This window comes from Nerophis lumbriciformis, linkage group LG25, assembly GCF_033978685.3.
Source record: "Nerophis lumbriciformis linkage group LG25, RoL_Nlum_v2.1, whole genome shotgun sequence".
Classification (NCBI taxonomy): domain Eukaryota; kingdom Metazoa; phylum Chordata; class Actinopteri; order Syngnathiformes; family Syngnathidae; genus Nerophis; species Nerophis lumbriciformis.
The window spans coordinates 31008827-31025718 of NC_084572.2; the positions used below are offsets into that span (position 1 = coordinate 31008827).

The 16892-nt window shown below is 41.3% G+C and overlaps 2 protein-coding genes across 5 annotated transcripts in view; one reads left to right on the forward strand and one right to left on the reverse strand.

The window, feature by feature from the left end:
- sh2d3a (SH2 domain containing 3A) overlaps positions 1–16892 on the reverse strand; it is a 27466-nt gene continuing 10574 nt past the window's right edge. For 2 of the 3 annotated variants that reach the window (XM_072916085.1, XM_061984193.1), the window contains 14 exons: positions 14054–14093; positions 13868–13984; positions 13651–13794; positions 12025–12311; positions 11866–11951; positions 9764–9883; positions 9513–9673; positions 9273–9437; positions 8976–9137; positions 7355–7470; positions 2636–2807; positions 2433–2544; positions 786–971; positions 1–718 (listed from right to left, as the gene is read on the reverse strand). In XM_072916085.1, the coding sequence (XP_072772186.1) occupies positions 528–718; positions 786–971; positions 2433–2544; positions 2636–2807; positions 7355–7470; positions 8976–9137; positions 9273–9437; positions 9513–9673; positions 9764–9883; positions 11866–11951; positions 12025–12311; positions 13651–13794; positions 13868–13984; positions 14054–14093 (2059 nt within the window). In that variant the 3' untranslated portion in view covers positions 1–527. The remainder of the gene's footprint in view (positions 719–785; positions 972–2432; positions 2545–2635; positions 2808–7354; positions 7471–8975; positions 9138–9272; positions 9438–9512; positions 9674–9763; positions 9884–11865; positions 11952–12024; positions 12312–13650; positions 13795–13867; positions 13985–14053; positions 14094–16892) is intronic. The other variant, XM_061984192.1, reaches the window with a different exon arrangement.
- Positions 4809–16892, forward strand: part of LOC133621811 (proto-oncogene vav-like) — a 76504-nt gene continuing 64420 nt past the window's right edge. Inside the window, exon 1 of one of the 2 annotated variants that reach the window (XM_061984188.1) lies at positions 4809–4897. The gene's annotated coding sequence lies outside the window, so the exon portion shown is untranslated. The remainder of the gene's footprint in view (positions 4898–16892) is intronic. The other variant, XM_061984189.1, reaches the window with a different exon arrangement.

Sequence of the window (16892 nt, forward strand, 5' to 3'; positions counted from 1 at the left end):
GGGGGGGGGGGGGGTCTGGGTGACATCACTGGTCAGGAAATGTCATTTAGAATAACTTAAAAATGTGAACAGCACCAATAAAATTCAGTGTTGTATTATCCCCAAAAGGGGGGGCCTAGGTGGTCCACATCTAGCATAGTGTTCGAACTCCTACCTAAAAGCTGGAGCCTATCCCAGCTGAGGGCAGAGAGAGCAGACACTCAAGACTGTCATCAGCAGGACAAATATTATTTACAATTATTACACAACATGTTTTTGGAATGTGGGAGTACGTTTGAACCCGGATCTTCTGACTGCGAAGCAGACGTATTAGCCACTTGTCCACCGTGCTTTTAAGAAAAAAAAGTTTTTCAGTGGTTGGTCTTTGCAAACGAGGTAGAAGGTGTGGTTTTACCGCCAACCTGAGGAGCAAATGGAGGTGCAACAAAAGATGGAGATGTAGTAATAATAATAATAATAATCCAGTGTTGTTCTTGTGTGCGCTGGCATCCACACCTGCTCGCTTTTCTTCTACGTCACATTTTGGATCAGGTAAGTTGTTGGGGCTGCTTGGCGCTGATCTCCACGGGCTCCAGTTTGTCCGAGAGCACGCAAAGAATTTTGTCAAACTTGTCGTAGCGCTCCATCCTGTCGGCCTGCGCCCCCGACTGACCCCAGAAGAGACGCAGGGCGAACTCTGTGCCCAGCGCCTCCAGCATCTCGGGGATGGGCGTCCACCCTGCTGGGCGCAAGAGAGAGTGAGGGACCAGGTGAGCGTGTGTGTGTGTGTGTGTGTGTGTGTGTACCTGTGAGCAGAGTGTGTGCGTGCTGCTGGTGGTCGCGGGCGTGCAGCGCGGTGCGGCGAGCGCTCTGGAGGACGTCGTAGAGGAGCTCGCAGCCTCGCTCGCTGTTCTCCACGGGGTCCTCGCCCTCCATGAGCATCAGCAAAGGAACCAGGTGAGGTACGGCCACGGGACCTCCAACCACCGAGTCTGAGCAAAGAAAAACATATTTTATCATTTATCACCGATACAGTATTGGCCGATACCGATATCAAACTGATACAGTATCAGCAAAAATCCTGATTCTAATTATTCCAATTTTAAATTTTGAGTCATAATTTTCGAAGGACCAAAAAAATATTGTATGTACTGTATATGTATCTTTTTTTTCCACACATATACGTATATATATACACAAATATATATGTATATTTATATATATATACACATGTACAAATTCATATATACATATATAAATACAATATATTTACAAATATATATATACTGTATATACATACATATATACAAATATGAAAATACATACATATATATATATACAAATATGTACATATATATATATATATATATATATCTCCATACATATATATATAAATATAAATATACATACAAATATACAAAATAAACATATGTACACGTATATACATACACACATATACATACATTCAAATATATTCATATATGTATATACACATGTACAAATATACATACATATATACTAGTATACATGTATACATACACATATAAAAATATAAATACAAATATTTAAATATATATATATATACACACACAAATATATATATATACACACATATATATTTACAAATGTATATATATATATATATATATATATACAAATGTACACACATATATACATACATATACAAATATATATATAAATATATAAACACACATATATATATATACATATATACATACATATATAAATATATAAACACATATATATATATATATACAAATACATATATACAGTATACAGTACATAAATACAAATATACAAATAAACATATATATAATATACATATATATTAATATCTATATATATATACACATATGTACATACACATACAAATATATATATATACATACAAATATATATATTTATATATATATATATATATATACATATATATATCTGTATATATACACACACATTTATAAAAATATTTTTTACTCTTTTATCTATTTATGTGTAACATTTTTAAAATAGGTTTTTAGACCATCTCCATGCAACAAGAAGGGACATTTCTAACCTGTAACTTGTTCTAAAAAAAAGTTTCATCATAATTATTACACAAAATAATACATTGCGAGAATTGGTTTGAATCGAGGATCGTGTTAATGGCAAATCGATTCTGAATCGGATCATATCGTTAGGTGCATATAGAGTGCCTTTATCCAGATCCTCGCCAAAATGTACTTCTTGAGTAAAATTTGCCTTTAGTGAGTTCGTTCTGCTGCCCTCTAGTGGTGAAACGATGAGGCAGCAGTCAAGTCAAGAAGGATTAAAAGGCCAGTAAACAATGGAGGACATTTGTTGTCGTCAGGAAGTGGCCACCAATCGACTGTGTCTAGCCCCGCCCCTTTCCGTACATTCCCAATGCCAGAAAACCGGACAAGCTCAGCGCTCACCGTCTCGCTCGACGAGCGACTTCATGAAAGGCTTGAGGGTCTTCTCAAACAGGATGGCGCTCTCCGTGTGGTTCCTCCTCAGCGCCCGCCACGTCATCTCCAGCCGCAGCACCTGCGCACACGCACAAACCGACCCACGTGACCGCCGTGTCCACGTCGTCCCCAGCGGGACTCGGGCGGAGTTCTCGGCGGCGCCGGCCCACCTGAGGCATCTCCAGGGCCTTCATGAAGGCGGAGAAGGCGTAGAGGTTGTGGGCGTGGTCTTTCAGGGCCTGGGCTAGCAGGATGAACTTGTGCAAGACGGTCGCCCTCTGGCTCACGGTGCCGGTGCAGCCCAGGATGTCCACGGCCACGCCCAGCGCTATCAGATGATGCCTGCAGGGCACGTGACGCCAGCGCTTCAGTGAATACAGCCTCAAACATCACCCTGTACTGTACTCCTACTTTACCATCATTTTTCACAACGACTCTAATTTAGCCTCTAAAAGCCTTAGTGGCCACATGCGTGGACAGCACCTTTTAGCTCTTATTTCCAAAATTCTACTGATCTGGGGTCTTATGGCCACTTATGTGGACACTTATACTGCCATCTGGTGGTGTCAGAAGAGTATAACATACAATGGAATTTGGAAAAAAAAAGTGTAAAAATAAGAATTAGCATGTCACTAAACATGAAGTACACGTTTGTGTACTTATGGACTAAGTACATCATATCAAAAGATGATTCTTAGTTTTTTATTCTAATTAGGGTCCAATAAGCCTAAATAGCAAAGAGAAAAACAAAACAAAGCATGTAAACAAACAGCTCGGGCCATAAGAGGCTAAGGCAGGGGTGTCCAAACTTTTTCCACTGAAAAGCATGTGGGGCCAATTTGATATTTTTAATTTTTTAAACTAATACAATATAAGTATACCACTAATTCCGGACTATAAGGGGCTACCTTTTTCCTAGATTTTGAACCCTGCAGCATATAAAACGGAGTGGCTAATTTATGGATTTTTTATTTTTTTCAAGCTAACGCCCAAAATGTTTTGTGTTCAATAGTTTGCAATGAACCCAAGCAGAGGACGAAAATGGTGTGTTATTGTTTGTGCTATGGCGCCATCTTTTGGGCGAGTTCGTTCACTGCAGGCATAGACATCTTATGAGTAGACGCAGCATCGAGCGCTACTGCCTACTGGCGCTGACGAGACGCGGGCCGCCATCTTGGAGTGGTGATCCGCTCCACTCAGTGCAATTCATTTGGCAGAAGCAATGAACTGTCAGCGCATTTAGTTCATCTTACCTCACTGAATACCACTGATTTTCACACGTTTTTTTTGTCATACGTGTAGCTATGATAAAGGACACATGTTTTGGCGTGTTTTATTATTCATAGTTTGCTTAACAGTAATAGAATATTCTTATATGCTATAAGTGACCAGACATGCGAGATCAAAACTGGGAATATAATCCCAGAGAAGAGGGAAAAAAACAGTCAGCTATTTTTAAATTGAAGAAACAATATGATTAGGTTATATATACATGCGTATATCCTACATAAACTATGTATGAATACATTAGATATCTATATATCTTATAGACTGTATCTCTGTTGCTGCAGCAGCAGAGAGTTTATTCTGTCTTGACACTTTGTATTGATATTTTCTATTACTTTCTTCCCTTAAATGATAATGTTTACAGTGATTGTTTTATATGTACTTTTTATGTATGTCACTTTGGATAAAAGCGTCTGCCAAATACTTAAACATAAACATATATAAACACCTGAAAGTCTTTATATCAGCTAAAACCACCAATCTGTTTCACTGGATTCAGAATAAAACTAAATTCTGTCTTACCCAACAATGTTAGTATTTGAATATTGCTACTTGAAGACTTATTCCTGGTTACAATTATACTGTTACGAAAGTATTGTCTTATACTTTGCCTAAAATGAGAATGCATCATAATCAGTGGCGGCTGGTGAATTTTGTTTTAGGTATCACAATCATTTATTTCAACTTTATGTTATTCAAGTATGACATTTTTAAATTTAATTAATTAAATTGACAAGCAATTCTATTATGGTCATACTCTTGTTTGCTCGCGGCTACGATTTCAGTACTGTTGAAGATCTTTGCTCCTTCTCAACTCTGTGGTACTATTCTTTTCACAAAATACAACCAATGGTACGTTATTGTTAAATCTTACTTGTGAAAAGTAATCCTTCGATTCCTATTTTCAACAGTCCGCTCATTTTAGCAGGAAAACGCCGAACATCAGCTTTGTTTTCTACCTGCCAACTGTCAGTTTAGGCTGCTCGCCGGCTCCTCATCACCACTTCAAGATGGCGGCCGAATTTCTGGCGTCACAGCAGCTATGACTGCAGGTATTGCGGGTTGAAAATCTACTTCCTGTTTTGAGGCCGTAAACCGGAAATTAGCGAAATTTTGCTCGAAAGGATTCGCTCCAAGCGACGTTTGTAAGTTTCACAGTTTTTTAACTAAACTGTCCCATGTGTTATGTCTGTAGGAGTGTTTTCATGCATATTTGTACGTGTTATCGTCATGTAATGAAGCTAGCGTCGTTAGCATTAGCTCGTATGCTAACACGTCTACGAGTGCCTGTGTTAGTATTATTAACTTAAAATGGAATTATTTTTGTATTGTCTCACTCTCACAAATTCCTCAGTAAATTCGCCAAAATGTCACCGTGGGGTTATATGCTATACCATACCAACTTTATTTATAAAGCCCTTTAAAAACAACCACAGTTGAAGAACAAAGGGCTGTACACCACAAAGAAATAGAGGCAAAGCACAGACTAAAATACACGTTGAAAAAGCAAATACAAATTATTCAAAGAACAATTTGTTAGATAAAAAGCAGTTAAAAAGTTACAAACAGTTTAAAGTCTCATGCTGGGTTAAAAGTTAGTGCATAAACTGAACCAAGCCCACACCCACCTAGACAAGCCTGCGAGCAGTGTGAGTAGGGATGATGTTCGAAACCGGTTCTCCCGGTTGTTCGATAAGAAAAGAACCGATTCCGTGGACTCAAATCCCTTTTTGAGAACCGGTTCCCGTTATCGAGGCCACTATAGTAAAGAAAAAGAGTTGGTTCTTTATTCGAATCCCGTCCCACAAGAAATGCCCTGTGGGACATCACAGGAAATGACGTAGTTCTGTCATTAGACTGAGCTACTCATTTCCTGTGATGTCACACAAGCAGCAAAAATAATGGACCGGAAAAAACGCCTCAAGGCATGGCTATTCACCTATAGTGATCACAGAGACAGGTTTTTTTTTGTGTTACTGTATATATTTGTTTTTCTGAATAATCCCACTTAATATACTTTGGGTAACAACAGTCAATATTTATTTATTTATTTAGTGGGGGTAACAGTCAATATTTATTTATTTATTTTATTTTATTTTTTTCTTATAAAATAAAAGTGAGCTTTTGTTAAACCAAATATTGTGTTTTATTTCCATATACAACAACCTATCTGGCTTCGATAAGAGAACCGATAAGGAATCGGTTCGATAAGAGGATTCGATAATGGGCTTGAACTCGATAATTTCTTATCAAACATCATCCCTAAGTGTGAGGGTCATGTTTTTTTACTTCTCCAGTGCTTTCGATACCATACGGCCTGGGCTACTGGGTGTGAAGTTGGAGACGATACAGGTGGAGGCCCCCTTGGTGTCCTGGGTTGTTGATTACCTGACTGACAGACCACAGTACATGCGACTGCAGGACTGTGTGTCTGACAGGCTGGTCAGCAACACCGGGGCCCCGCAGGGCACAGTCCTCTCCCCCTTCCTCTTCACCATTTACACCACCGATTTCCATTATCACTCAGAGTCCTGCCACCTTCAGAAGTTTTCTGATGACTCTGCGATAGTGGGGTGTATTGAGGATGGTGATGATGAGGAATACAGCGCACTGGTGGAGGACTTTGTCAAACTGTGGTACGTGTACCACGAGTGGTACGCAGGCTCCATCTAGTGGTACGCCAAATAATCACTTGATTAAAGTACAGTTTTATTTTCCTATGTTACAGTGGTCAAACATATTAAATATACTTATTAAATGAAACCCCTACCTTGTTTTAATGACTACTTAGGCCTACTACACTACTGTATTTTAATGTTGGTCATCATGGTGGTACTTGGAGAGCTAAGTTTTTTCTAAGGTGGTACTTGATGGAAAAAAAAGTTTAAGAAGTTGATTATACATTTTTATTATTTTTCTTAGTTTTTTGTTGTTTGTTTTTTTGACATTTTTGTCAAAGAAACCTTTGGGGTTTTTGTGGCAAAAAACACAAAATATGCACATTTTTTCCCCAAAAAATATTTCGAAGTGGAATATTTGATGTGAAGTAACTGGAACCTTCAATAGGTCAATATTTCATAACAAGATAGATTTTGATTAATTATTATTTTTTGAGCAATGACAGTTTTTAAGAAAAAAAAAACAGCCTGCATGGCAGCTTTGTGTTATTAGAGTCAACATTGCAACTTTTTCTCGCTACATTTCACCTGTTTGCTCTTTTACTCCACTTTTTAAAGTTTATTTCTTTAATGGTATTGTTTAAATGTGCCACGGGCCTTTAAAAAATTAGCTGCGGGCGGTAAATGGCCCCTGGGTCGCACTTTGGACACCCCTGTTCTCATGTTTTAGCAGCGTTAATTGTCACGTAAGCATAAAAAGAAAAAACAACAACAATGAATTCATTAATGGTAATTTTTGTGTGTGTGTTTTGGGGATGAGGGAATCAATCTGAATGTGCTGAATTCCTGTTTCCACGCCAATGTTCTTTTGAGCAGTATGCTAGTAAACACCGACTCAACAGCGCCTCTGCTGGTTGCCGCCAAGCATCACACGCCTTCTTGGCTCACTAGCTTCATTCAGGTTTGACCCAACAATTTGTGTACCTCTCCAGCAGGTCTTGTCGTAACTGGCGCCCGTGAGGCAGGGTGACGAGCTCCAGGCCCGATCCCACCCCCATAATCCTCTTCTGCTCGTCCGTCACTCCCACAATACGTGCCACCTTGAGCAAACAAAACAAAAACAAAGCTATCAAGCATCGCCCTAAAAGTGTTAATACTGTAAGTTTTGTACTTATTACGCTCCAGCTGTTTCATTGTAACGTGCATCTTAGATGTAGTTTTCATGAACAAAATTGGAGGCGTTAAAATCGCTATGTAAAATTGCTAATGGTAATCGGTAGCATGTACTGTTTATCGCTCGGGATTGGCACTGTTTACTTATGAACCGCTACAATTCCCGGTACTTGGGAATCAATACCGGTACTCAACGGTAGCAATTTTCGGTACTTTTGTGTATGGTAATAAATAATAAATATTAATTGTCTTTAATGATAAAATCTTATTTTTTATTGCAACATTTAAAAATGAGCTGATAATGATAACTGCTGTCCAGTTGTTGTATCTTGTTTTTTTGCAAGTATGACATTACATTGCAATTACAGTTACAAGTTCAAGACGTTAGATGTCAGTAGTGTATATTTTATAGTGTTTTTTGTTGTGAAGTGAATTATATTTATATAGCGCTTTTCTCTAGTGACTCAAAGCGCTTTACATAGTGAAACCCAATATCTAAGTTACATTTAAACCAGTGTGGGTGCCACTGGGAGCAGGTGGGTAAAGTGTCTTGCCCAAGGACACAATGGCAGTGACTAGGATGGCGAAAGCGGCCACTCTACCAACCGAGCTATGCCGCCCTATGTTGCGCCCTAAAAAGTGTTAATACTTTAAGTATTGTACTTTATACGCACCAGCTGTTTGATTGTAACGTGCATCTTTGTTGTAGATTTTATTAATACATTTGGAGGTGTTAAAATGGATATGTAGAACCACTAATGCTAACCAGTAACATTTCAATAGCAAAGCCAATGTATATAACCATCAAGCTAGCACATTTTTGGAAAAATGGAGCCTTACTTTACTTGCATTGGAGCGTTTTTTGAGTCAATTTCTTTGTTAGCATCAAAAATTGCAACATTACCTAAATGTAATTTGGCTGAGTACGCTCTCAGTGCTGCTGGAGTGATCGGCAACCAGGCGTGACGTCACGCGTAACTCAGGTATCGAAACGTGGCACCGTTGGATTTTGTGACTTTGTGCCTGGTAGGACCGGCAAGATTAGATCTGTGCCAAAAAAGAACTGGATTCGGTACCCATCCCTAGCATCAAGCTAGTGCATTTTGAAAAGCGGGGCCTTACTTGTTTACGTTTTCTATCAGGCATGAATGCTTTGTTGTTGTTAAAATGGCGACATTACATAGAGGCAGTATGCCATGAATACGCCTGTTTCCCCGATTTTACATGAATCGGCACCCCGCCCTATTTACAACATTGGTTGTGTTGCTACTGTGGTGTTCAATATACTTGTAGGGAGCCTTTTTTTTAACACTTTCTCATGCACTCCAAATCATTATTAAGCCTCTCTCCAGTAATAGTCTGCTGCTAGTTAACGCCCTCTAGCTAAATAAACAGTGTTTACGGTGTTATCAAAGGTGCTTGCTGCGTTAACCTGGCAGTCCACGCTGAGCATGTGCAGGGCGGTGGTTTTGGGGTCCGAGCGGTTGAAGAGTTCTTTCAGGGCCAGCAGGACGCTGGGCTCCAGCGGTCGGTTGTTGTCCGGCAACAGCAGCGACTCAAACCGGTCCAACCGGAAGCACGAGCTGCTCTCCATCTGTGACGACGGAGAGAAGATAGAACATAGTAACATGTCAATCTCGGAACCATAGTTTGACATGGGCATAGATTTGAAGATGTGTAGCGAAACCTGCTTTTTTATTTTCAAAAAGGGAAGCTTTAAAACAAAGACCTGTGGAGGTTCAAAGCAGTCCTTGTCCGGGAGCAGACGTGACGCGGCCTCGTTGTTGTCGGCCTCCAGGAAGCCAAACGAGGTCTCTGTGATCCTCGCCCGGCTCTGCCACTTCTCCTCCGCTTTTAGTCGGTCCACGTGACCTTTCCGCCGAGACTGAGGCACCTGGACGTGGCGACGTGACATTTAGGAACCAGCGGACATGTTTGATCTCGATTTAGCTGAGGTGTTGTGTTTTACCTGAACCACCAGCTCGTCGTAGAAAGCCGACGGGTCCTGGTGCCGGTACGACGGCGGAGGGGGACAGAGGTTTTTGGGGAAGATGGCAGAGATCCTGAGAGGTTTCGGTGGCGCTCTGGAGTGAAGCTGCCCGTCTGAGCCTCGCAATGTCACGCCACCGCCTGCAGGGACACAATTAATGCGTGGCTACCGTAAATAGTGTGTGTGTGTGTGTGTGTGTGTGTGTGTGTGTGTGTGTGTGTGTGTGTTACCCGGATAACAGGGCCGTGTTTGCCATGGCTTCGGGCTGAGCAGCGGTTCACTTCCTGTGCGGAACACTGGGGAGATAGGGGCGGGGCCTGTGGCCTGTGGCTTTGTGTTCTGAGGAGCACCTGTTTGGTGAGAAGGACATCATTCCTAAAATCATGCGGATGATGTAAGTTTGTTACAAAAAAGTATCGGGACACAATCGAAAGCTGGAATAGAGCTTTTTTTCTGTTTAGCTCTCAGCTAAGGCGGACGCTTCCTTTCACTCTCCCTAATTTCTCTTGCTTTGCTTCTTTGTTTCGTCTTGTCTTAACTTTCTTGAAGCCTCTTTTTGCACTGCTATCCAAAATCTTAACAATGGAATTGATCAACTAGTCTCTCGACAAAACTGACAAGATCTTCACCATGAGAAGCTCGGGTTCGGGGGAACCTGTCTGTCCTACGAGAACGTTTGTTGCTGGACACACGATAGACTCTTAGGAAAGGTGGAGGGTCGTGTGCCTGGTGGTTCGTTCGGTCCAGGACGTTGAAGACATTATGATGACAGGATATCTGCTGATTGGAGTAAGCGTTGTCGCGGTGTATGAACAAATTAAAAAAATGCTGGGACACGTTCAGAGTACCCCAAAGGTGCCACAAATGATTGAGGGATGGGTAGAGCTGCGGGCACTCAGACCTTTGTGGTTTTGGACTAAATCATAAACTGGATAACATCTTGGAGAAGGTTTCCGCTCTGCAAGGCGAAATTATGATCAATTTCGTGATGCTAAACAGAGCAAAAATGGCGGGCAATCTCCCAGCACTATTCTTCAAGTTGACTGTTACACTCGCACAGACGTGCATGCACCCGACACGGAGGAGATGTATTCATGAACAAAATTATTTTTAAAATTGTGAATAATATATTTGTATTTTATTTTAAAAATGGATGATATTTCATACTTCATCTGGCCAGGATCTTCAGCTCTCACTGGATCGGTTCGCAGCCGAGTGTGAAGCGACTGGGATGAGAATCAGCACCTCCAAGTCCGAGTCCATGGTTCTCGCCCGGAAAAGGGTGGAGTGCCATCTCCGGGTTGAGGAGGAGATCTTGCCCCAAGTGGAGGAGTTCAAGTACCTCTGAGTCTTGTTCACGAGTGAGGGAAGAGTGGATCGTGAGATCGACAGGCGGATCGGTGCGGCGTCTTCAGTAATGCGGACGCTGTATCGATCCGTTGTGGTGAAGAAGGAGCTGAGCCGGAAGGCAAAGCTCTCAATTTACCGGTCGATCTACGTTCCCATCCTCACCTATGGTCATGAGCTTTGGGTTATGACCGAAAGGACAAGATCACGGGTACAAGCGGCCGAAATGAGTTTCCTCCGCCGGGTGGCGGGGCTCTCCCTTAGAGATCGGGTGAGAAGCTCTGCCATCCGGGGGGAGCTCAAAGTAAAGCCGCTGCTCCTCCACATCGAGAGGAGCCAGATGAGGTGGTTCGGGCATCTGGTCAGGATGCCACCCGAACGCCTCCCTAGGGAGGTGTTTAGGGCACGTCCGACCGGTAGGCCGCGGGGAAGACCCAGGACACGTTGGGAAGACTATGTCTCCCGGCTGGCCTGGGAACGCCTCGGGGTCCCACAGGAAGAGCTGGACGAAGTGGCTGGGGAGAGGGAAGTCTGGACTTCCCTGCTTAGGCTGCTGCCCCCGCGACCCGACCTCGGATAAGCGGAAGATGGATGGATGGATATTTTTGCATTGCTGCTGTTCTGTTGAGCAAAAACGTGTTTTCGGGTGGGGCGAGGGGTCTTTATTTGTTTGTTTTGGGGTCCCAAAATTCACCTCCCCGAGGTTAAGGCGGTCCTGCCTGTAACTGCATGTCTGTTCATGGAAGGGTTGAACTGAAAACTAATTTTGTTGTATTTTTTAAGTGCAATTAAGTTCCTATTCATTGTAGACAACTTTGTGGGACTTATTTCTCTTCCCCGTTTTGTGCTGAAGAGCTAAATTCACTTAGAACTAGCAAAATTGTTGAGAATCTTCCCAGACGAGTGGAAGCTTTCGTGTTTTTACTTCCTGTATGCGTCCCAATACTTTTGTCCGTCCCTGTGAGTGGAGGTCATGTTGAGGTACCAGTTCTCAGGTTGCCGTCAGACTGGGCTGTCTGGAGCAAAGGCCTGCATCCGACATCCTCCATGTTGGCGGGCTGACTTCCACTCCTGCCACACAGGAAATGAACTTATTGCCGATGATTCCGCGTCCCGACACTAAGCACGATGCGCGTCCTCTTACCTCAGCAGAGGGTTGACCATTAGGCCGTCGCTCAGAGTGCTGCTGAAGCTCAGACGCTTTCTGCGCTCCGATTGGGACTTCGCTCCCGCGGGGCCGCCGTCGGCTTTACTCTCGGCCTCTTGCCGCTCGACGATGACGCGTAGGGGAGTCGTCCTGTTTAGCGGGTGGAAAATGATGGCGCCCGATGCTTGAGAGATAGGCCGCCGCCCACCCACGTAGAAGCGGATGAGAGCAGGGACGTTGTCGAAGCGATCTTCCTCGAACTGGAACAACTCCCGAGAGTAACCCTGTCAAGATCACAGCCTCTTTCATGCACGGGTCCACACAGGTGGGCGACCTTTGATGTCGACTTAAGCGAGTTACGCTGTACACAAAATGCAGAAAAAGTCTGATTTGACAGGTATGAAAAGTATGTAGGTTTTTTTTCGGTGATTAAATCTAATCAATATGACCATATTAAATAAACTTAAATAAAATATGAATAATTTTGTATAAAATTTTGAATTGACTAAATCGTCCATTAATTATAAATCGGAGACCTCAAAAACAAATCAAATATATAATAACAAAAAAATATTATTTATGATTACAAATTAAATATAATTTTATATTTGTGTATATATATATATATATATATATATATATATATATATATATATATATATATATATATATATATACAGTATATATATTTTTTGTAATATATTAAATGTAGTTGTGGGATTTTTTTTTAAATAAAAACATTTAATAGGAATAAGTAAATACCTTTTTTAAATTGTTTATTAATTAGGAAAAAGAAAATTAAGTAAATGAAAGGTAATTTTATTTTATAAATGCAAAATTTGAACAGGGAGTGAATAAAAAAAATATTTAAAACATTATATTTCCTTATTCAATTAAACTAGGGACAATTTAACAAACCGTGTTCACAGTTCAATCACTTGATCCCAAATTAATTATCAATTTAATTCGATGTATATCGCTGCATGTTATCTGAGTTCTATGATGTTCTGTGGTGTACTTTGTGTAATTCTACTTTACAAACAAGAGGCAGATGTAAACATCAAGAACAAATGTTAATTGGTCTAATAATTACATTTCATTTTGTATGTAATAATTATAACTGCCGTCCAGTTGTTTAATCTTGTTTTCTTGCATTTTTAAATCTCATTTGCAAGTATGCATTCATTTCAGTTTGTCCTAGTTGCATTGCCATAGTCAGAAAATAGTCTTTGCCATTAAGTTAAATGTGCCAGTCTTGTCTTTTGTTGAGCCCTACTGCAAGTATTGTACTTATTACCCACCAGCTGTTTGATCTTAGTTGTAGTTTTCATTAACAAATTAGGAGATGTTGAAATTGCCGTGTAAAATTGCTAATGCTAATCAGTAGCATCTGTATGGCATATCCAATATAAATTAGCATCGAGCTGAAAAGTGGAGCTTGCCTTGTTGGCATGGAAAATGGCAATATTATCTAGAGGCAGTCCACTATGAATACGCCTGATTCCCCGGCAAGTGTTGGAGCCGTCTGCAACCGTTCCATTTTTACAAAGGTCTTGAAACATGGTACCGTTTGATTTTACGTGAACCGGTGGAATTTGATACCCGTCCCTACACGCAGCGCACCTCTTTGGGTCGCAGGACCACACGTATGATCTTAAAGTGCATGGGTTCGTCCCTCCAGAAACAGCTGAGGACGTAATCACCCTTCGACGAGCTGGAGTCTCGGACCAGGAAGTCTCCGTCTCTTTCAAAGAGAGCCTCAGCACTCTGGACAAGCACATGGTGGTCATCATGATCTTGTCTTTTTTTGTCACGCAGACGTCCTATTTGCATTTATCACCTCTCGGGTCAGGGGCCCGTGGTACCAGGCGTGGCTCCTGGGGTCCTCGGTGCTGAGCTTGAGCTCCTCCTCTAGCTCCTTCTTCAGGGAGTCCATTTCCTTGCGACTGCCAAACACCTACACGACAGGAAAGCATGCATCCAAACTTTATTCAGACAAATGGCCGCTTGCTTGTTGACCTTTTACCTTCAGCTGGCTCAGGTATGCAGTGACACTCCTCCTCTTGCTGGAAAATACAAACATTGAGGGGTCACAAGGAGCAAGATGAGGATTTTGATGTACTTTCATAGTCACCAAATATTTAACAACCTTTATAACAAAATCATCATGTCCGGCATTGATAGAGGAACAAAAAGAAAAGAAAAGCGATAGATTTTGCAAGCTTTTTTCCCGTCACAGCTCTATCTGCTGGAGCTGGTGGATCACTGCACCACTTTGGCCCGAATGCAAGCAGACTTGAACTAATAAGTGAAAACAAATTCTTCAACCTGTAGTTTTATCTGAATTCAATGCACAATGGCAGACATTAGTGGAGTAGTAAACCTCTCCAGCTGCACCTTTATCCAGATCTGCACCGCACATTCTTCCTCGCCCCCTGCACAAACTCTCTACAAAGTTTAATTGTTAACCAGTCCTTGTGTCATCATGCTAATAACAAAGTAGCAATTAGCAATATGGATATAACAACTTGATCTGCACCTTTTTCCAGACATGCACAAATAAGCTATCCCTCACTGAAGTTTTGTGCAAAACTCTTAGTTGTGTCATGACCTGTCACAACACATTGATTGATTGAGACTTTTATTAGTAGATTGCACAGTACAGTACATATTCCGTACAATTGACCACTAAATGGTAACACCCGAATACGTTTTTCAACTTGTTTAAGTCCACGTTAATCAATTCATGGTATAAATATATACTATCAGCATAATACAGTCATCACACAAGTTAATCATCAGAGTATATACATTGAATTATTTACATTATTTACAATCCGAGGGGAGGGGTTTGGGCAGGGGGGTTAGGTTGGGTTGATATCAGCACTTCAGTCATCAACAATAATATCATCTGAGAAATGGACATTGAAACAGTGTAGGTCTGACTTCGTAGGATATGTACAGCGAGCAGTGAACATAGTGAGCTCAGAAAGCATAAGAACAAGTATATACATTTGATTATTTACATTTGATTAATTATAATCCGGGGAGGTGGGATGTGGAGGGGGGTGGGTGTTAGACAAGGGTTGAAGTTGCCTGGAGGTGTTCTTTTAGTGCGGTTTTGAAGGAGGGTAGAGATTCACTTTCTTTTACACGTGTTGGGAGTGCATTCCATATTGATGTGGCATAGAAGGAGAATGAGTTAAGACCTTTGTTAGATCGGAATCTGGGTCAGGTCATGTCTGGTTGTGTTTGTTACTATTGTGTGAATGACCAAGTTTCCACACATATAAAATTCTACACCAAAACATCATCTATTTGTTATTATTCCGCCGCAAAAGTTTGGTGCGCTCCACAGCCCACACTTTTCATCCGATCAGAACCGTTCGAGTATCAAAAGGTTCAACTCGACCCCCCAAAAATAAAATAAAAAGTATCCCAGATTACCCAGAGTTCCCGGTTTTTCAGTACATTTCGGGCCATTGAAAACAAATGGGCCAATTTTCAAACATGCACAATTGCCAAATTTCTCACCCGATTTGAATCGTTCCACCAATCACACACTCCACTCACCTTAGACAATCAAACTACCATTTTCCGAGTTCAAAAAAAATCTCAGAATTCCTGGTTTTCCAAAGCCCTATTTTCATCTTTTCCTGGAAAGTTTTCACAGTTCACATTTGTCAACCGTTTTTGACCATTCCACCTTCAAAACATTCCTCTTGGTTGGGACAACAAATGCTCCAATTTCTTTTATCGTACAAATTCCCGGTTTTACCGAAATTCCGAAACACCCATTCTCAATTCAAACTGTAACTACGTCATACTTGCCAACCTTGAGACCTCCGATTTCGGGAGGTTGGGGGGAGCGTGGTTGGGGGCGTGGTTAAGAGGGGAGGAGTATATTTACAGCTAGAATTCACCAAGTCAAGTATTTCATAGATATGTATATATAAGAAATACTTGACTTTCAGTGAATTCTAGCTATATATATATATATATATATATATATATATATATATATATATATAGAGAGAGAGAGAAATACTTGAATTTCAGTGTTCATTTATTTACACATATACACACACATAACACTCATCTACTCATTGTTGAGTTAAGGCTTGAATTGTCCATCCTTGTTCTATTCTCTGTCACTATTTTTCTAACCATGCTGAACACCCTCTCTGATGATGCATTCTGCTTCGTCTCCTTGATGTGTGCACAGTTGTGCACTGCACTCTCTAAAAGCCGTAGATGTTATTGTCACATATGCATGCACAGGAGATGGCAGTATTGTCCTGTTTAAGAGTGTCACAACATTGCTGTTTACGGCAGACAAACTGCTTTACGGTAGACGAAAACGTGACTGCTGTTGTTGTGTGTTACCGCGCTGGGAGGACGTTAATGAAACGGCCTAACAATAAACCTACATAAGAAACCAAGAACTCGCCCTCGATCATTCTACAGTTATAACGTGATTGGGCAGGCACGCTGTTTATATTGTGGGAAAGCGGACGTGAAAACAGGCTGTCGACACGTCACTCAGGTCCGTATGGAGCTGGAGGAGGTGTGGCCTCCAGCTCCGCCTGAATTTCGGGAGATTTTTGGGAGAAAATTTGTCCCGGGAGGTTTTCGGGAGAGGCGCTGAATTTCGGGAGTCTCCCGGAAAATCCGGGAGGGTTGGCAAGTATGAACTACGTCAACATTTTTCAACCAAATTCCAAAAAAATCCAACACCAACCCATTCATATTCAATATTTTCAAATATTCCTGGTTTTCTCGAAATTCCCAAGTTTTTAGGAAATTCCCATTCAAATCAATGGACGTATTTATAGTTCTACAATTTTTCAACCATCCACCCATAC